The 21,897-nt window shown below is 38.7% G+C and overlaps 3 protein-coding genes across 3 annotated transcripts; 2 read left to right on the forward strand and 1 right to left on the reverse strand.

Moving 5' to 3' along the window:
• Positions 1-980: 980 nt before the first annotated feature.
• On the forward strand, positions 981-2,834 carry LOC103945333. Its single transcript, XM_009355893.2, has one exon. The coding sequence runs from the start codon at positions 981-983 to the stop codon at positions 2,832-2,834; it is 1,854 nt and encodes a 617-aa protein (XP_009354168.2).
• Positions 2,835-6,301: 3,467 nt separating this feature from the next.
• LOC103945250 (neurofilament heavy polypeptide-like) lies at positions 6,302-9,257 on the reverse strand. Its single transcript, XM_009355790.3, has 2 exons — positions 8,162-9,257; positions 6,302-7,406 (listed from the first exon to the last, which is right to left on the reverse strand). The coding sequence occupies exons 1-2, from the start codon at positions 8,351-8,353 to the stop codon at positions 6,927-6,929; spliced, it is 672 nt and encodes a 223-aa protein (XP_009354065.2). The 5' UTR covers positions 8,354-9,257; the 3' UTR covers positions 6,302-6,926.
• A 7,057-nt stretch (positions 9,258-16,314) lies between these two features.
• Positions 16,315-20,877, forward strand: LOC103945332. Its single transcript, XM_048583373.1, has 5 exons — positions 16,315-16,496; positions 16,600-17,488; positions 19,935-19,988; positions 20,488-20,700; positions 20,872-20,877. The coding sequence occupies exons 1-5, from the start codon at positions 16,315-16,317 to the stop codon at positions 20,875-20,877; spliced, it is 1,344 nt and encodes a 447-aa protein (XP_048439330.1).
• The last annotated feature ends 1,020 nt before the right edge of the window (positions 20,878-21,897 follow it).

The raw sequence follows: 21,897 nt of genomic DNA on the forward strand, positions 1-21,897 counted from the left end.
TGGGCAAAAAATACCGACTGGAATTTTGACAAAATATGCCGCTTGGGATTTAAAGCATATGCGGGTTGTTTTCAATTCCACCATTAAAACCCATGTCGTCTGTTTTTAATATTTGGTGGTCATTTTAGATGTTTAATTCTTTATGTAATCTCTATGATCCCTAAAAGATGAAAACATAGAAGCTTGAATAACGTAGCAAAAGTAAGATTAAATAATTATCAATGTTGTCAAAATCACTACAACAATAAATTATATGAAGTCTTATCTCATGTGAAGCTTTCGAAACATTGATTTCGTATTTCATTCTTCAAAAATAATTTTTCTCAATCAACATATTCGTAGTTTCATTGATTAAAGTTTTGTTCAACAATGGAGGGTCAGAGAGATTTTGATAGTTAAAGAGGATAAATAATATGTTAAAAGTGATTTGGAGTGTATTTAGATTTTTTTTTTTTTTTTTTTTTTTAAACTTGACAAGGTCAAAGAAATTTTTTTTTCTTTAACTTGACAAGGTTAAAATTATCATTACATAATAGGATAAATAAGTTATTTAATATTAAATTTTAATGTGGGGTGCATTTATTTTGTAGGATGATAATATAAAAAGCCATATTAAATATCCAACCTAAGATTAAAAATATGAGTAAATTTCCTGCTTCTTTGGGTCCGAACAAATAAAAGTAAGTAAAAAGAATCCTAAGTTAAAATTGCCTGCTTGCATTCCTGTTCGTAGGAGTGTGATAATGATATAACGTGGTGGTTAGCCGAACAAGGAAGGCAGCAACTTTTTCATTTATTTTCCCTGTGAGTCTGAGAATGGAAAGTCCTTGCTGGCCAAGTTTCCAAACCCAATTGATATTCTCATATCTTCTTCTTCTTCTTCTCCAACCCTAAACCTAATCCACAACCCCACTCCCTCCCACCCACCAGAGAGAGAGAGAGACAGAATTTGAATTTGAATTTGAATTTGAGAATTAGAGATGAATCTGGCGAGGGTTCTGAAAGCGGCAGCAGCCAACATTGTTCCTTCTCCTTCAGCTTGTTCACCGACAAGGTTGGTTGGTGTCGGTCCTCCTCCGCAATTCCACCTCCCAAGAAGATTAATGGCGTCCAAGGCTGCCAACGCTGCTGCTGAGCCTCATATCATGGCTTGCTCCTCCTCCTACGGTGATCCATGCCTTGATCTCTTTTTCAACGTGCGACCACCACCAGCATCCGCCGGGTATAATTCCCACACTGACACTGCCCTTATCAACTCTCTCAAGCAGCAGCTCCCGGTCGCCTGGTCCCACAACCCCCTCACCACCCTCAAGCTTATCTTCAACCTCTCTACTGGAAGTCACTTCTATCCGGAAGCCTTGTCCGCAGCCACATCTTGGCTCCACCAAAACCACCCCAAAACTCTCGCGCGCAACCTCGACTCTTTCGAGGGATTATACACCCTTGTCCGGATTCTCTACAGCCTTCTCCTTCCGGAGGGTGAGCAGAAGACGGAGGTGGAGGAGATGAAGGAGAAACACCGCGAGAGATACAGCTGCGATCTGCATTACAGGTTGTTGCACGACCGAGCTATGGATGTTTTCATGGAGCGGCTCAAGTCCGATATCCGAAAGATGAAGAACAAGAAGCTGGAACTCAAGCTGTCTGATTATTTAACTGATGACGACGATGACGAAGATGATTCTGTGGAGGATGATTCTGTTATACGTCCTATTGATGCTGATGCTTTTGCTGACCTCTACGTCTCCGAGGCCGCAGATTGTTTACTTACCACTTTCCCCTCCGATGCCCACGCCATCCACACCATTGCTCTGCTCGAAAGCACTGCCAGGCGGCTTTTCCCTTTCGTGTCACAACCGCAACAGCCAGATCAACCATCAAAGGAGGATGATCATTGGGAGCGGCTAAGAAAGGAGTTCTTGGCGCCCTTGCAAAAGTACTACAAGCGTCAGGGTGGGTTCAACCCGCGAAGTTGCGGTGTGGATATTAAATATTTGGAGGAGGTGAAAGCAGCAGCAGCAACAGCAAGCAACGGAAATTTAAGCTGCATCATAAAGCCCGATGCTTTGCTTCCACATTTAATCATACGATATCTGCAAGATGCGAATGTTGGGGAGGCAGCTGAGCTTCAGTGGGATGCATTGCTGAGCAAGCACAAGGAGGGTGGCAAATTCAGAAACTGCTTTGCTGTATGTGACATGGACAGATTTATGGGCGATGGAATGGAATTGCCGGCCAGTTTAGGACTTTTTGTGAGTGAAATGAATGAAGAGGCGGCCTGGAAAGGAAAGCTGATCAGTTGTGCTCCTCTTTCGGCTGCTGCTGGAGACGATCATGCTATGTTGCCTCGTTTTCCTCATCTGTATTCGGTACCTCTCAACGATGGCCTAAAGTCCAAATTGTCCTTTTTGATGGGAATGGACTGCTGCATGGTAATGCATTTGCAAAAGGTGTTTGATTTGATTCTCCAAGTGACTGTCAATGAGAATTTGAAGCCAGATCAGATGATCCAGAAGCTCTTTATCTTCAACCACGACATACACCCCGATTTTTATGATGGCGACGCCTGGGAGACTCGGTATGAGGCCATAAGGACCATGTTTAAGAACAAAGGGTATGGGGATGATGCGGTGCCTCACATTCTATTTTGGGATATTCGGTACTGGAATTTGCCCTCAATTGCATTGCCTCATCCAGAGGTCACGCTGTTGCGCGGCTGGTCTGACAATTTGGCCAAGTCCTTCTTAGAGAATGGTGGGGATATTGGCCCGCACCATGTCATGGAAGCAGCCATATCGGGCAAACGGTTTCAAGATCTCGATGTTGTGGACTGATTCGCTCACTTGCTCATCAATCCGTTGGCATTTTCGTTGGGTTGATACTCTAAGATCTGGTCATTCATCGTATCTTGACATAATTTTTAGGTTAGGACGGAGTAGAATAATTTGCAGTTATTCAAATAAGATTTGATGGTCTGTCCGTCTGTCCGTCTTAGGGTGATATGATTCAGCCATTTCTGACCCCTCTTTCTCTCAGTTTTTTCTTTGCTTGCTAGCTACCAGCATTTTCTGCTCTGCACATAAAAACTACTTGGTATGTTATGTATTTGGAGATCCCGTAAATTATATTATATGGATGATTTGAGTATTATCGATTCACTCACTGAAATTAAGCTTATTCAGATATTACTTGTAATCTTTAGTTAGCTGATTTCACTACTAGAGTAGCTACTGCTAGCACTTTACTTTCATGTCAGGGCGATTGGCGATAAGTTAGCTTGTTAAGCACGGTAATGTAAACTCAAATTGTAGTGTGTTTTACATAATCAAGCAATAATACAATAATTCAGTCTCGTCTCTTGCGCTCGCAAGCATCATCGAGTGCATGTCTAAACTAAAAGAGGCTTGCAGAGGAAGCTATCTGCATCTGAAATTAAATAGTTATAACAAACTCTCAACATCGAGAAGGCTGACAGATGCCGTTAGAATGTAAATTGGTTTTACTGGTCTATTTGATTTAAGTTTCAAACTTCCAATGGACTACTTAAGCCAATAGGAACGGAGATGGATCCGTCAGGTGGTGAACAAATATTTCTATCTGGCAGAACAGCAACCATCTCCTCCTCTGGAAGCAGCAGCACCAAGCTGATGTTGGATCTTCAACCAATCAGATATTTCATTCTCAAGGGCTGTTAATGATTCAACTGTATCCCCAACACTAACACCGTTACCAGCTAATCAAAACAGTATCCTCGACCTGACCAGTTGAGAGCATCGGATTTTCAGCGCCATGTCCACCACCATTTTTACCGCCACTAACCAAACTCTCTGCCGGTGCAGTCAGTATACTATGGTACCCACAGAAAAGGCCTCCTTATCACGTCCCAAATTGCTCAACTGGCCATATCGTCCACAGCCCGGGGGAAAATCATGAACAACAGAGATTTTGCGCCTCTTTAACTTAGGTGACTGGGTACGGATAAAGAAAGTAATTATCTACAAATCTCAAGTAAACCAGAATCATTCGAGTCAGGTAAACCAGAATCATTCGCAACGTTCGCATTCAACTAAAAACATGCATGTAGTGCAGCATTTAAATGGTGTAAATTGTCACATCCGGGGAACCACTTCCCGGACCCGCTCCATCACCGTAGTACGATATTGTCCGCTTTGGGCTTACCATTCCCTCACGGTTTTGTTTTTGGGGACTCATGAGCAACTTCCCAGTGGGTCACCCATCATGGGGTTGCTCTAGCCCCCTTCTCGCTTAACTTCGGAGTTCCTACGGAACCCGAAACCAGTGAGCTCCCAAAAGGCCTCGTGCTAGGTAGGGATGAGAATATACATTTAAGGATTACTCCCCTGGGCGATGTGAGATGTTACAATCCACCCCCCTTAGGGCCCGACGTCCTCGTCGACACACCACGGCCAGGGTTAGACTCTGATACCAAATTGTCACATCCCGGCCCGGGCGGATCACTTCCCGGGCCCATTCCACCACCGTAGCACGATATTGTCCGCTTTGGGCCCCGACTACGCCCTCACGGTTTTGTTTTTGGGAACTCACGAGCAACTTCCCAGTGGGTCACCCATCATGGGATTGCTCTAGCCCCCTTCTCGCTTAACTTCGGAGTTCCTACGGAACCCGAAGCAGTGAGCTCCCAAAAGGCCTCGTGCTAGGTAGAGATGGGAATATACATATATGGATCACTCCCCTGGACAATGTGGGATGTCACATAAATTGTTTGAAACGCAATACCCATGATGTTTTACTAGCAAATAGCTAGTTTTACGTAGAGATAATTTATGTGTGATCCCAAGAAATACAAGAGTCTGCAGTACCAAAATAAAAGGAGTACTCTGCTTAAATTCTCACTTAAAGATTTCAAAACAGAACGAATGTAACAGATTCTATCTTTATACTCAAACAACATGGTTCGTTTTTAAAACACCGAAAGATAGAATGCCATTGAACCAAGCTGGCAGAACTAAAAGTTAATCAAATCAATGTAATTAAAGTAAATGTACTTTGTTGTACAAAAACTGACCGAAAAACAAGCTATGTACAATTAACCAAATAAGCTATTAATCAACGGTATATGGATTCTGACCTGTGCAGATGTACTACCCAAGGTATGAAGTTCGGTCCCTATGATGCAAAGACTAAAAGAATCCACAAATATTGGAGTGGTAGATGAGTTTGACAGATGGAAGGTGTTTAGTAAGAATTCCCATTCGATGACAGATTGAAGATGTTTGGTTGGAAGAAATCTGAACACTCTTGGAGTAACAAGATTAAAGATGAAGAGAATGACAAGAAGTTTTCAGGGAAGAAAAGATGATGGGTCTAATCGGTGTAGTTTTTAAACCCCCTTGCTGCTCTTGTTTTTCTATACACTCTGGTGTTATGCAAACAGTTAGGATGTTGATAAGTGAATGTACTGAATAATAAACGAACGATAAAGTAAACACGCCCTACACAAACACAAAAATTTAGAGAGGTTCGGCTAAATTTGCATGCGTCCTCCTGTGATCTCTCTTGAGAGAATCACTAGACTATGGTGACAACAGTGGCACAAGACACACCATCAACCTTGTCCACGGTGAATCTGAGAAGTAGAACCTTGAACGTACATTGCAGCCATAGAAGTAGACAGTGTATTCTCAATACTCTCAATGTTCCCTTCAGTATTCAATAACCGAGCTCTAAACTTCTTTAGTGAATTGAGGACTTCCTGCCTAAAATAACAGTTCGAATGATAGCATATTCACGAGGAAGGCATGCAAGAGCAGATATCATCAAATCATTATCAGACACAACTTCTCCGGCAGCAATCAGCTGATCCCTGATAGATTTAAGCCTGGACAGAAACTTATCAATACTATATCCACCCTTCTGTATGGTTTGAAATTCAGTTTTAAGCATATTAATCTTGGATTTGGACACTGTCTTTAAGGATAGACCTAGCTTCACTGACAGTTTGCATCCAAGGACATGCTCAATAGCAATATCAGATAGAGTGGCAATTAACAAACTTAAGAATGCCAAATTAGTGGACTAACAGAAGTGCCATCTAATTGATCAAGCAATTTATACCCTCTCAGCACAGCCTTAGATTGAAGGGCCAATTTGGAGTCATTGGTGTCATTGAGGCGAATTGTTAGTATGCCTAGAATGCTCTTAATTTTGAGAGAGGAAGAAGCCATCATGTAGTTCAAGCAATAAAAGTATAGCAATCAAATCGAATCAAGGAGATACTGGAATACTGGAACCACAGATCAAGAACAAAAAGAGAAACACACTGAGCTGACTTTAGGCCTTTGATCAATTAATTGGTACTGATTCGGTCTTCACCAATCCAACATACACATATTACATCGCTGTTTATCAATTCATCAAATCAAAATAAAATCAGATCAAACGCAATCTATGGCATCGGCCTTTCCAATTCGACAGAAATACAAAAGGAACTGAAGAAAAGATCTTGCTGAGAATCGAAGGAAAGAACGCACAACCTCCCCACCCCAAAAATCTTGAAATTTCTTGAAGAATCGCAGCGATTCAAGCAGCAGACCGAAGAAAAGTAATCAAGAAATCAGTAATTCCACAGAAGAATCATTGGCTTTTGATACCATAATAACTTTATTGAAAGCTAAGGTTTGTTGAAGCAAGAATTGAAAGAACACAGCTAAAGTTCTTGAAGAAGAAGAAAGGGGATTTGCAGAAATCAACCTTTCATTTAACCGCCCAAACTGTAACACCAAAACTATTTATAGCTTGCCAATCTTAGCTTGACAACTAAGCTAACATACAGCTTACATATTAAGGAACCAACATGCAAATGGAACAAACAGACACATGACAAGTGGCAATCTATCTGTTACTAGTTACAAGCCCCCAGCCAGTCCCTTATAAGCAGGTTTAATTCATATTTGGTCTTTCACTTCAGGTTTTGTCTCCTTGGTCTCTTCTGTTTTTGTCATCGTGGTCTCTTCTGCTTTTGTCTCCTTGATCTCTTTTGGTTTTAACAGCTTCTCTTCTGGTTTTGTCTCCTTTACCTCTTCGGGTTTCTTCTCCTCAATATCAGATTTCTTGTCTTCTTGGGTAACTGCAGCTGGTGCTGCTACTTCAGGTGATTTCTCGAGCTCAACCGCTATCTCCTCTCTCTTCTCCTCAATATCAAATTTCTTGTCTTCTTGGGTAACTGCAGCTGGTGCTGCTGCTTGAGGTGATTTCTCGAGCTCAACCGCTATCTCCTCATTCTTCTCAGTGGTCTTTGGCTTTTCTTCTGCTTCTTCTAGCTTTGCCGCAACTTCAGCTCTCTTCTCTTCTTCTAGCTTTTCCGCAACTTCAGCTATCTTCTCTTCTTCTACCTTTGCCGCCACTTCGGCTCTCTTCTCTTCTTCCTGAGTTCATAGATTAAGGGATGTATCAATATTAAGTACATCCACAAAATTACCAAAAATATGCGCGAGCACGAAATTTTGAATGAATGAAATACCTGCGAGGGAAACTTAAGTTGTAATTGTAAGCATACAAATCTTATAAGCCAACATAGGAAATTATGTAAAAATGTATCTAATATGTCCAAAACGTATGCAAGTTTGTTATGTTTGATTCAATAATGGACGTCAATAAAATTTAAAGTTAATTAGGACACAAACCTACGCAAGCCGCTAAAATCAAATGGTGATATGTCGAATACACGCATGTACGTATTTGAAGAAAGTTGAGATTCACTATAAAATCAATTGGCAATACGAGGAGTAGCTCAACCTCTTATAAGCCCATGCAAGAGGTTCCTCCTGCTATTAATGTGAGACTCATTTTCAACACGCCCTCTCACGTGTGACGAATTTTCGAGCCTTACACGTGAATAACACAACAAGGTGATGTGGAGCACATGTGGCCGTTTGGCTTCACATGTCGGACAACCTGCTTTGATACCATGAAAAAAGTTGAGGTTCCACCATAAAACCAATTGGCAATATGAGGAGTAACCCAACCTCTTATAACAGCTCATGCAAGGTCCTTCCTTCCATCAATGTGAGACTCATTTTTAGCAGTATTTATGTGCCCATATTCCATATCACTATATAGGAAACTGAACTTAATTGGCCTATAATCATATTAAATAATTAGAAGAATTATTATTGTATACCTCCTTGAGCAAGGCCCCGAGAGAGGGTTGTTTGTTATGACCACCATCGGTATTTTGTTCGGCCTTGTTTTCTTCCTGCAGCTGCTCAGCGTTCACCTCCTCGGCCTCATCCGACTCCTTCCTGGGCTCCGGTGCTGGCACTGCAGCAGCATCATCACCCTTGGTCTTTGGTTCACTAGCACAATTACCCATGTTAATTTCTTTGGTCTCGATCGAAAAAGGTCTTCTTTCCCTCTCTACGGTTTAGTGAGAGAAAGGTTGAAGACCGAGAATATATTAGAGTAGTTGCGAGAGATACAACATTGTGTTTGACGCTATATAGCTAGGGTCGATTAGTGTGTGGGATAGCATCAAAATCTCAACGCCAGCCATTCTTTCGATGGTACGGAACATTTTTGAGTTTTTATCCATATTTAGAATGCAATATCAAACTTAGCTCTTAACAGCTGGATGATTATAAATGACATGCTGTAAAATGTATTCATCAATCATGTTTACTAAATTTCATCGGGAAGAAATTATGAAAGAAAAGATTTTTTTTTTTTTTTTCTATATGTATTAATTATAGAATTTTACTAAATATGTCTATTTACATATTTGGAGGTATATACTACCGATGATCCCCTCCTACCATAAAAATGGAAAACGGAGAGAGAATCCACCTGCTCAGAGTGCGCATATACCGTTTTAGTTTGATATTAAACTATATATAGGTGGATGGTAAAAGTAGTGATATTCACTACACTTGTTTTTACTTCTTACGCACCTTTATTTTTTATTTTTTATTTTTATAATAGTGATATAGGATTCGGCTATCCGGATCGAATGAATTGAAGAAGATCAATGATCAAACTTGACAAGGGTGTGTGAGAGGTAAAGTGGGTGTATTGGAAGTATGTGAGAGGTAAAGTGGGTGTATTGGAAGTAAAAATAGGTGTGTTAATAGCACTTTCCTGGTGATAAAAGTCAAGTTTTTGATGTGAGACGGATTAAAAATAGGTGTGTTAATAGCACTTTCTTGGAGGTCTCGGGTTTGAAACTTGTTGCTGGTGTGGAAGCCAGACTTGTGGCTAGGGGAGGTTGAAATGCCTATGTGAGTCTTCCTGGCCCCCAAAATGTCACATCTCAGCCCGGGCCCCCACCACATCTCGTGCCCGCTCCACCACCATAGCATGATATTGTCCGTTTTAGGCTCCGACCACGCCCCTCATGGTTTTGTTTCTGGGAACTCACACGAGAACTTCACAGTGGATCACCCATCATTGGATTGCTCTCGTGCACTACTCGCTTAACTTCAGAGTTCCGATGGAACCCGAAACCGGTGAGCTCCTAAAAGGCCTCGTGCTAGGTAAGAATGAGAATATACATATAAGGATCACTCCCCTGAGCGATATGGGATCTTACAATCCACCCCCCTTAGGGGCCCGATGTCCTCGTCGGCACATAAGCGATCAGGGTTAGGCTCTGATACCAAATTGTCATATCCCGGCCTGGGCTCCCACCACATCTCGGGTCCGTTCCACCACCGTAGCACGATATTGTTCGCTTTGGGCCCCAACCACGCCCTCACGATTTTGTTTCTAGGAACTCACACAAGAACTTCCAGTGGGTCACCCATTATGGGATTGCTCTCGCGCACTACTCGCTTAACTTCGGAGTTCCGATGGAACCCGAAGCCGGGGAGCCCCCAAAAGGCCTCGTGCTAGGTAGGGATGAAAATATACATATAAGGATCACTCCCTTGGGCAATGTGGGATCTTACACAAAATGGGTGGATTACCGTGACTTGCCACCTGTTGTCCCCCTTTTAAAGAAAAGAAAAAAGTCCCTTTTAAAGAAAAGAAAAAGTTATTGATGTAAGACATATTAAAAAAAGGGAGTTTTAACGAAAAGCCCGTGGTATTGTTTACTTTAACGAAAAATCACATTTTTACACTAAAAAGTCAATCCTGGTACTATTCACTTTACTCTTTATTTTATCCTTATAATTAAAACTCAAAGTTTTCAAGCCTTTTTCATTTGTTTTCCCTTTAAAAAATGGAGGTTCTACATTCTAGTTATATGTAGATAATTCATGCATATATTTCACAAAAATGTGAAATCAAAAGGCGTAGTTGATTCTATGATTTAAGTAGTATTATTTTACATTTGTAAGTAAGAAGTTTTATATTTGAATCTGCATGACAAGTTCGATATTAATTTATTCATCCACCCTTAATTGTATAAAAAAAATGACGTAGTTGATAAAGTGATTAGAAGACGAATAATGACACTAATAAGGAAATATATTGTTTCTAAAATTTACCTTGACAATATATATGCCTTATTTGCAAGATGGAAATGGAATGCTACCCCCTTCAACAAACTTTACTGATCACAAGATCAAAGTTATCAGAGCTTTAAGCAACAATGTCAAACAATTCAATAACATCCTTCCTTCACAAACCGTATGCAATTTATTATTTATACAAATCCAATAAAAAATCATATTCCCGCAAGAACAAATTTCACTATCATCTTCAGATGACAATCAAATCACATTCATCTTTTCAATGACAATAATAGTGCCACATCTTTAACAAGCCACCTCATATATGCCTTCAATTTATTATCTACAACCCCAAATTTAAACGCCATTTGATCAGGCGTCGAAGCAACCCTAAGGTAATCTTCTTCATAAATTGCATCGGACATTCTATCACTAGTTTTTAACTACGTTATCTTTAGTTCTTTTTTCCTACAACTTACAGAATCAAGCTCCAAATTCTATTAGCTCTAAAAATTACAAGACCTACGTGGCCCACACGTTGTAAATATAGGACCTAACTACATCCTTCAGGAATCTGATTTTAAATGTGGGCGTGCCAATACACGACGAAATGGCCAGCATATACTTTGTTCTGAGTGTGCGTGAACTGAATGTAATTTTGATAAGATTATTGTTTTTCGTCGTTGAATATGCCCAATTAAGACAATTGATTAAATTTTTTATTAATCATCATGAATGATTGGCACTATGGATCTCACCAGGTGTGCTAATATGTATATCCTAAAAATTACAAGACCTACTTGGTGTTGAATGTGGGCGTGTCAATACGCGGCCGGATGGCCAAATGCATACTTCTTTATGGGTGTGCACAAACTAAAATTCTAGTACAAACGATCATGGCCAAGGAAGGAACCTCTCGGCCTTGAGTTCTCTAGCCTTGAAAACAAGGTTGTTCTCATAAAAACTAGCAATCGACACACACGCTCCATGTGTGAAACTAATTGTGAAACTAATTTTTTATTATTATTTTACTACAACTTATCATTAATGAGCACGGATGATAACTCAAAAAAGAAAAAGACAAATAAAGAAGGGAAATGAAAAGGTAGTAGAACATGGGTAATGTAGGGAGAGGAAGAGGAGGTGAAAAGTGAGGTTTATTTATTTAGTTTTGAATGTTTAAATAGGATATGCTATATTTACATGGCGATAGTATAAAAAACAATAATATTTGTGTTATGTGTAATTACTAAATTGTCCGCGTTTTTTATTTTGTTTAGTTCTAATGAGAGTGTTAGAGTGGTAATTTACTAGAATTTTGGTGACAAACAAAATTTTATTAATACGTAGTTTAGTTATATAGAACACCAACTTGCCTTAGAAAGCAAGCAAATGACCCTTTACTATAACGAAGCACCACGGTCTGAACTTCTTTTGTAGGGAATTTCGTCGTCGGTTGTAGACTTCGATGTGTACAATGTACCCTTTAGCTTCACCTTAGTCGGAGATGTCGGTCATCGAGTTAGGGAGTTTGTAAATGCCACAAATGGGGCAAAGGATTGACAGATGCATAGAGTGTGAGAGTGATTTGATTGATTGGTTGGTTTGATACCCTATTCTTGTTGCACAATATCTTGAATTATTAGAAGGAAAGGGATCCTCTGCGGATCCCTTCCTCCTAATCCATCAAATTAGAGGAATCTATGCCATTAAAACTGAAGTTATTATAACTTTTAAAGTGGGCCCCTGTTTGTAGTCGTTGGATCAAATTTTTGTTAACTACATTGTAAAAGATGAAGAATTGGTACAGAGGAAGAGGAAGATGATCGAGAGAAACAAAATAAATTCTAGAGAGATAGGTTAAACACTCTGTTTTTATAAGAGAAATCCTAACTTTTAACCAAATACTTACAAACTTACTAACTCAACTGGAGAAACCCAGTTTGAGATTGGAAGAACATTTGCAATCACTATTATGAAACCCAGAAAAACATAACAAACTTGAACCAATGCAATCTTGCAATCCTTATGTTCAGTAGAAAAAGAACCAATTTAGTGGCACTGCTCAATTTTCCATGCTGCCCCTTTCCTGTCTTACTTTTCATCTTCTTGGGCAAATCCAACTAACCAAGTTTTGGTTCTAGAGGAACCCCACTTGTATTTTCATTAGTTTCCAAATAGGCTTGCTTATGTAGCTTATTTTCCTTGATCCCAATCTAAGACCTGAAATGATCCCCACTTGCTTTGCTAATAATTCGGTTTCCATCAGTCACAAACAATGGTCTCATACTTGGACTAGATGCACAAACTCAATATCTAGCCATCAATTGCCTCAAATTCTTATCAGTGCCCAAAATTCTGTAAGTTCGTTGCTGAAATGGAGAATCAGAACATTAAAAGTAATGGTTATGAAGCAAATGGTAGAAGAATAACAGTAGCTGGAATTAACACCCTTCCTCTGCCTCTAGCATGAGTTTCTCAAAGGACAGCCTTCTATAAAATAGTCGTAGCACACCCTCATGGCGGTATAACAACTTCTATGGGTTTATCCTTCGGGGATTTACCGTCAACAATCTCATTCAACTTGGCTTTGGCCTTTAATATTTTGCAAAAAGAGAAAATTGACAAACTATAGTGTGGCATCGGCCTTAACTATAGCACCACAGGGTCGCCCTTTGTGGATTTTACCAAAAAAAAGAAACAACTTCTTTGAACAATGGCATCGGCCATCACAATTTCAACAACTAAAAATCAACATCTATGTAGTATTACCCTTCGTGGGATTTACCTACTCAAAACACAAGATTACCCTTCGTGGGATTTATTGTTAACAACTTCTTCTACCCTTCGTGGGATTTGCATATTCATATCACGGAATTACCCTTCGTGAGATTTACCGTTTACAACTTCTTCAAACTTCATCGTATAATCGGACTTACTATAGATTCATGCTAACAACTGAGTTGGTTAGACTATGAAATTATAGGCTGTGATAAGAAAACATATTGCACAAACTCCTCAATAAACACCTGAACAATCTTCTCAAACATTACACTTCTCATTTTGGCACAAACCATAATCTGAATAACCATTTCGCAGAAAAAATTAAACCCATCAAAGAGAGAGATTCATTTCTACAAGTCAATCTTCAGCCCAACAATGCCATGTATGCATTTTAGAATGTGACCAGCGCTTTCTATAAACCTTCAAATGCAGACTGCTTCAAGGCAAAAGAAAGATGGCTCCAAGTCAAAAGAAAGTGTGTTTGCTGCTCTGTGTACAACTCTAAGCCATTCTTGAATCAGAACAACTTTGTGCCTAATACGATGATCACAAATCTGGTGAGCTGGATGTGCAGTACCTTCATCCTCACGCAGCCTTTGATTCCAGCATAGGCCTGAACCTAACCCCTCTTTTAGAACTATCAGGGACAATTGGAAGTAAGGATCTTAGTTTGCCAAGAGAGTAAATAAGTAGCAAAACATGAAAGATGCAGAACCCAGAGAGAACAAAGAATTATCTTGTCTAGAGCAATTAGTCAAAACCGTTAACAACCACCAAAAAACCCAAAAAAGATTCATTCTAATTATTCAAGAATTTGGAGAAAATGGACTAAAAAACATAACCTTCACATGAAACTTTTGAGTTGGGCATTTTGACAAACACTTGGACTGCATACATGTCTAATCTTTCTTCCATACTAAAGAATTAAGTAGAGATCAAATAATTCACTGACCCATTCTTCAAATAGTTGGAGAGCACACAAATTAGAACTTGAAGAGATCTCAAGATTTGCAATCTTGAACAAACAAACACCACCAAAGAATTCAGAAAGTGAGTTCTACATGTAAGTGTGATTGATTCAATCACCATGATTAAGGTTCGACTACTATATACAGAAAACCTGGATAACGGTGTACATATATTGGCCATAATTGCTTGACATATATCATCAACAAAAACTCTTGATGTGAATTGCCTATGTCCTTTCATTCTCCTGACTTTCGATAAAGCTCCATGCTTGACTATTGTATCGACAACGCTTCAGCCAGGACCATAGGTGCCTCCGAGCTGAAATATAGAATATGAGGAATGTAGACAACCACGTGCGTATGGTTCTTGAAAGCATCAAGGATGATCACATCTAGCTCATTTGCATCAAAAAGTAGATCTCAAAGCTCATTTCTTCCTCAAGTTTCTTCTTCTTGTTAATGCTAGTGCATATACCAGAGACATTTCATCCATGGTTCTTGATCTCGCGCCCCAGGCGGTGGCTGACAAAACTCATTCCGGCGATGAACATCCAGTTCTATGATTTGAACTCCGTATTGATCATTCGGAAGATGGAACGTTTAAGGAGATGGTGAAGGCGTCGGTGGAGAAATCTCCCAATCAAACAATCAACCCAACAATCACAACAATCGCAGAAAATTCAACCTAAGAACAATTACGGAAGCACAAAAAATCTAATGGAAATTTGAAGATAAACTAACTAGGAAACTACTACGAAGAGAAACCACCAGAATCCATGGCGTGGACCTGGTGACTCTGATACCATGTTAACTACATTGTAAAATATGAAGAATTGGTACGGAGTAAGAGGAAGATGATCGAGAGAAACAAAAGCGATTCTAGAGAAAAGAGAGAAAGTTTAGAGAGAGAAATAGGATTTGTATTAACTAACTAAATGAATATTACACACTTTGTTTTTATAAGAGAAATCCTAACTACCTTAACCAAATACTTACAAACTTACTAACTATATTACTTAATAATCCCCCTCAATCTCAACTGGAGAAACCCAGTTTAAGATTGGAAGAACATTTGCAATCATTACTAACAGCATAAATTCCCTGATTTGATGGATTAGGAGGAAGGGATCTGGAGATAATCCTTTCCCTTATTAGAGCACCATGTTACTTGATGGCGTGATCATTTTGTAGAGTCCAGCAATCCTAACTCGTGAAATATCATCTTAACGGATTAGGATTCTCTCTTTTTTTTTTTCGCTTTCTTTTCCTTCTCTCCTATTTGAATAGTTACAGTTAAGCCATGTCAACATTTTATATTAATTTTTTTATTGAAAGAGAAAAATAAAATAGAGAATGTAAGAGGAGAGGATGAAAAGGGATGGAAAGAGAAGAAGAGATAATCCTAATCCCGACATGTTTGAAATTATCTTCACTTTAGAAACTAATCAACGAAAAGCCTCATAAGACCAGATAAACCACGTGGCAATAATATCTTCCCAAGCTTTATTCGTTGCAACTCTTTTTGGTTTTTCCATGCATACGCAATCCATGCGTTGTTAATTTTATTCACAAAACTCAATCTGATCTTGGTTGTAAAGTATATATATCCACTAATATCCAAAAAGGCCCCAAGTTATAAAATCGTTAAGATAAAGGAGCAAGTTGGTTTAAAAAAATTAAAAAAAAAATTAAATTAAAAAAAAAAAAAAACACGTTTCAATATGAAGACGGATGAGCGGTAAAGGAAGGTTGTGGAGCTGCGGTGAAGCTAGGGTGGGAGATGGTGTTCCAGGGCTCACCTATGTTTTGTGTAACGGAAAAAATTAAAGCAACTAGGATGCAGTTAACTAATTGGGCGAATGCTACAAAGCGTACTATTCCTGGGGAGATTACAGAAACGGAGGATAAGTTGAACTCTTTATTTGGGCAGCCATTCACTGAGACAATCATCGCACAACGGCATGAACTGTATACAATCATCGCACAACGGCATGAACTGTATACCAAGTTGCATTCCCTATTGGCACAAGAATAAGCTTTTTGGCGTCAGTGGTCCAAGGACAATTGGTTACAACTGGGTGACCAAAATACTAAGTATTTCCACCAAAGGGCAAATCGCAGACAAAGGAGGAATGGGTTACATGGTTTTGTTCGACGAGGCCAGGGCTTGGCATGAGGATAAAAGTGGCATGGAGAATGTTATTGTCAACTACTTTACAAAGCTATTTAACTCTCAGGGGGTAATGGATGCGACAAAGATTTTACAGGTGGTCAATCCTAAGGTGTCATTTGAAATGAATCAAGAACTTCTTAGGTAACAAGAACGTTGTATATGATGCAGACGTTCACCCATCTCTTACCGTACCCTCTTTGTTGGTGGACAATGGTGGTTTACGGTGGAATACAAGTCTTATTAGTAGCGGGTTTATGGAGGAGGAAGCAAACTTGATTTTAAGTATCCCGTTGAGTTTATTTAGTCTGGTGGATTCCATGATACGGACTAAAGAATCGAAAGGTGTATTTACAACGAAGAGTACTTATTTTGTGGCACGAACATGTCATGGTTTGGGTGGGGAGGAACCGGTTGGCTCTACACTAAATGAGGAAACAAAATTTTTATGGAAAGCTTTGTGGCGTGCCAAGGTCCCAGGGAAAGTCGAAATTTTTGTTTGGCGTGGGTGTATGGATGCATTGCCTTCGAAGGTGAATTTGAAGAATAGACGAGTTCTTCCGGAGGATATTTGTGGGTTCTGCAATAAAGAGGCAGAGACAGTTGTGCATGCTTTATTACAGTGCCCACATTCTGCTGCTATTTGGTTTGGTAGCCCTTTGGGAATTCGTTCGTTTTCTAAGGTCGAAGACTGTTTTGGTGGGTGGTTGACCAACATGGCCAAAATAGTAACTAAGGATAGTTTTGAGTTGATTCTTGTGTTAGTGTGGAGTGAATGGAAGGTATGCAATGAGTATTTATGGAATGGTGTTGCGGCATCCCCTTTAGATGTCCAACTTAAACCTCAAACGTGGCTGTCAAAATTCAAGAAATGGAATGAGGTTCAATTGCCTGAAGCAACAGTTCGTGTTCAGCAATGGAAGCACCTAAACTTTGGTTGGATCAAGTGTAATTTCGATGCTGCTTGGGAGGAGAATAGTTCATGTGGGGGTGTTGGGATTGTCGTTCAAAATGCCACAGGTGGTTTCATAGCTGCAATGGTGAGTCGGGAGTATCGAATTGATTCGGCTTTGCATGCTGAAGCTGCTGCTGCATGGGCAGCAGCTGTGTTTGTGCAGCGTTGGTGTGAGGAACAGGTATAAATGGAAGGTGATGCTCTATTGGTTGTGGCGACTATTCAAAATACTGGATCAGCATTGCATGGTCATCTTGGTCATCTATTTGCAGATACACGGCAGATCCTTCAGGGGTTTAAGCAATGGAAGATTTCCTTCGGCTCTAGAGAGACGAATAAAGTGGCACATCAACTTGCACGGTTGAGTCTTACGCTGGATCATCCTCTATCTTGGTTTGAAGAACCTTCTGATGTTATTACTGGTTTATTAGTAGAGGATAGTCTTAATTGTTAATTGGTGCGGGACACTCTTTTTCCTTCAATCAAGTTGAAAGTCCCAGTAAGGTTTTTATTGAGGCCCATTGTTAACACCTTATCCTTTATTATGTACGTATTTCTCTATTCAATGAATATCGTACTTTATCTCAAAAAAAAAAAAAAAATTGTCACATTCCACCTCATTTTCCATACATCTAACGGCCTAGAATCGGCCGACGAAGGGTGCAAAATTGGGTCCAAACGGTATGCAAGGTCCATTATGAATTTAATTAAGAGGGCTGAAAATTAGAGTACGTACATAGAACAATTGAAGAAACATAATACAAAACTATGAATTTTACTAAAAACAAAGGAACGCTATGAATCTTACAAATTCAAGTTCTATAAGTTTCTTCTTCTTCTGTTTATTACATTCTAATTTTTAACTTGGTATCAGAGCAGGTTTAATCTTTAAAGGCTTGAACTGATTAGTTTGTCCATTGTTCTTTGTCTCTTCCACTTGAGGTTCTAAAAGATGCAAGATGCTAGTCGGGCGGTGGGTTGAGACTAACGGGTTAGGTGGATTTAATTAAATTTATTAAATAACATATAAATAAGAAAAAAATTAAAATTAACTTAAGTCATCGTGGCATTGGATCATCACATTAACACAGTAAAAATAAGAAAAACTCAAAACCCAAAACCAAAATTGAAAATTCAATATAAAATTGGCATCATCTTTCATCATAGATTAATCAATTAATGATTCAATGAATAAATATATGTAAATGTGATCGTGCATCTAAAATTCAACATCATTCAATTGCACCTCTGCGAGACAACACTGTTGACACAGTCAAAGTTGGCACGAGAGGAGACAAGAGAGAGAGAGAGAGAACGCATATGTGCGAAGAGACAAAGAGGAGAAAAATAATCTGGGTTCTTTTTGGGTAGGTAACCAAAAAACCCTTTAATTTAATTCAAAAAAAAAAATTGAAAAACAATGGAATTGCCTATAGCTACTACCTAGCACCACCTAGCTACCGCCTACCATCACCTGTCCTGCCTAGCCCCTACCCGATTTTCCTCCACGGCCTAAATCGTATTGGTCCCAGCACATGCTTCTCCATTGTTTGTTTTCTTCAATTTTAAATTCATGTAACTTGCTTGTTTTTGGTTTCATTTAATGTTTGTTAGTTTGAGTTAATTAATTCAAAATCTTCTTCATAATTATTACATGTATTACACAAATGTAATTTTCACTAGTAATTAGTATAGGATTCCTACCTAAATAAGGATTGATAAATTTCATACACATCAATATATGGAGTCATATTTTTACATAGCATCAGAGTAGGTTGTACCATATGTGAAGCTCAAAGGCCACACATGCTCTACATCACCTGATTTGTGTTGTTTACATGTTAGCTAGGCTTAAAAATTCGCCACACATTAAGAGGCATGATTAGAGTATGAATCTCACATCGACCGGGTAAAGGAGGAACCTTGGGTCCTACGGTCCACTTTCGTTGTGTTCAATCCGTGCTCGTTTTCTATCTTGATTAGGGTTTCGTTCTAGTCAGTCAGTTGGGTTTTGTTTTGCCAAAAAAAAAGTAGTTTGATCATGTTTGTTCGTTCGTTTTTTGAAGACCTTTTCTCCATTTCTTCACAAACGGGGAGCATTCATGTACCGTCTTTTCATATAATCTTTGCTTCAGCATCTGCATCCACTTGTTCTAAGTTTGACTTCGATCTGGTTTGATACTGAGGTGATTCTGAAAAAAACTGCTATAAAAAAAAGCTGGGAGCTGTTTTTGTGTTTGGTAAACACTCAGCTTCAGCTTTTTTTCATAGTTTTGGATGAAAAAAAGCCAAAAACAAGAAGCTGCAAAACCCAGCTTTGAAAAACCGGCTTTTTTCACATCTATTTTACATAAAAGTTTACCAAACACTCTAATACTGCTCTTTTTTTTTTTTTTTCAAAAGCACTTTTACAAAAAAGTTTACCAAACACTCTGCTGCTTTATTTCACAGCTGCTTATTCTCACAGCACAGCAAAAGCAGTTTTTTTCAAAGCACAGCAATATCAAACCAGCCCTTCATCCGAAATCTACAAGGCTTTGGCATCCAGAGTATGCATCTGCATATGAACCTGTCTGTGCATCAAATCTCTATGGAATATCTGGCTTTGGCATCTGCATTTGTGTCAGTTGGCAGACTCATGTTGTCTACCACTGAGTTTGCCAGAGGTTGTAGTAGAATATGTACTTTATAGTCTTTTAACCATAACAATATTTATTTATTTTTAAAAGTTAAATAAAGTTTGTACTTCGATAAATAAAAGGTGTTTTAATAGAAAAATTCAAACAATAAAACATTAAGTTTCGTATCATATTAGAAGATTTGACACTCTGCTTAAAACTGTCCCATGGGTTTTATCCCTGCATGGTAGCTACATAATCACGAAAAGTCTGTTCAAAATCAATACTATTGATCTTCTAATAATAATTGAAAAGAAGATACTTGACCAATCAATGCAAGATTCAATAAAATAAACAAAAATGGCGAGTTGATTTTCATCAAAGTAGCTCTCCAAAAAATCTTAAAAGAAAGTTGGATTCAAATAAAACCCTAAACGTAGCATATTATATAAGGCTCTCTAAAATCATATTCCCAAAGCCTAGGAATATTGGTCGTCATTGACTTCGTCCTTGTTGAAGGCAAAGCTTAAGGATTTCCATAAATGGGGGGTTGTATGAGTAGCTCGTGCCGGCATGGGCCAAGGGAAAAACTAGAAAATCATCGAAGCAGAAATCAACTGGTAAAACGGTGGATATTCCCGAAATTGATGAACACAGTAGGAATGAGATGGGAAAAGGAGATTCTGAAGAAAATGGAGGCCTTAAGGATCAGCATGATGCTATGGATGAAAATGGCTCTCTGCCCCAGTCTCAGACAGGTTTGCTTGAGGAGAAGGTATATTGTATAACCTTACACATTATTTAGTACTTATTTTATACTATACACAAAGCTATCTCACCCTCTTCGCATCAATCGATCGACTAATTCTTAAAAAAAATTTGTTACTCAATTTTAACTTCAATTCGATGTTTCATTTTCTTTTGGTTATTGCTTCAATATTTCCAGAATTAATAGGAAAAACACGTCGAGATGTTTCAACCATGTTTACTGTTTTTCATTAATATTTTTATTGATTGCCACTCAATACTCCGGTCTGGTGGTATTACTCTTCATTTGGAAGTGAGAGGTTTTAGGTTCAAATCTCATGAATGGCGAATTCGATACCAAATTAGGTTGCCCATTGTGTGGCTTAGCCGAATTCTCCCTCCCCTAGTGTAAAAATATTGATATACTAAAAAAAAAACAATATTGACCTAAAGACAACTAAAAGAGCACTAAGGTGCAAAGATATATGTTAAACACACAATTGTATGAGGTTAGCCAAGTGCTCGATGAATTGCCACACCGAAAATTTGAAAAACAATTTTGGCGTTGCACGCGTCATAGTTGGGATACAACGAGAATAGATTCTTGCATCCGCCTAGTGCTGGATTTGAGGGGAGCAAATTGTGCAATAGCACAAGGCCCCAAATTTTGGCTAATATATGATTACATAATCAGTTCTCCAATTTCATTATTTTGTTTTTTGTTCGGGCAGAGAGAATGAAGAGGGATAAGGGGATTTAAGCCTTAATATTATTATTTTGTTGCTAAAAAATTAATGGTTGTCTCATAATTGTTGTTTATGCATTTGGATTAGTGTTTCTAATTTCTGCTTATAAGTGTAACTTTGTCGATTGCTTTCAGCTTATAAGTGTATCTTTGTTTCTCTCTTGTGCCTTGGTGGGATTTTGATTGTCTGACTTTGGTCCAAACAAAAAAAGTACATCAATATTTTCGTAGACATATAAATTACAATGAAATAAATACTCATCAACATATTAAAATTTTGACATGCGAGGGCTTCGTGTGGCATGTGTCATATGTCTCACAAATCGCACACATAACACGTGACTTATCAAAACGGAAAGTGTCATCAAGAATGACGCGTCGACATTTGACAGAAATAATTAATAAATTTCTTTATTAATCCTTTAATCAATTTAATATAACTCAAACAAATTAATTGATTAAATTTAAAACAAATAAAAT

The sequence above is a fragment of a genome, unplaced genomic scaffold (genome assembly GCF_019419815.1).
Source record: "Pyrus x bretschneideri cultivar Hongxiangsu unplaced genomic scaffold, Pyrus_bretschneideri_v1 Contig2, whole genome shotgun sequence".
Classification (NCBI taxonomy): Eukaryota; Viridiplantae; Streptophyta; class Magnoliopsida; order Rosales; family Rosaceae; genus Pyrus; species Pyrus x bretschneideri.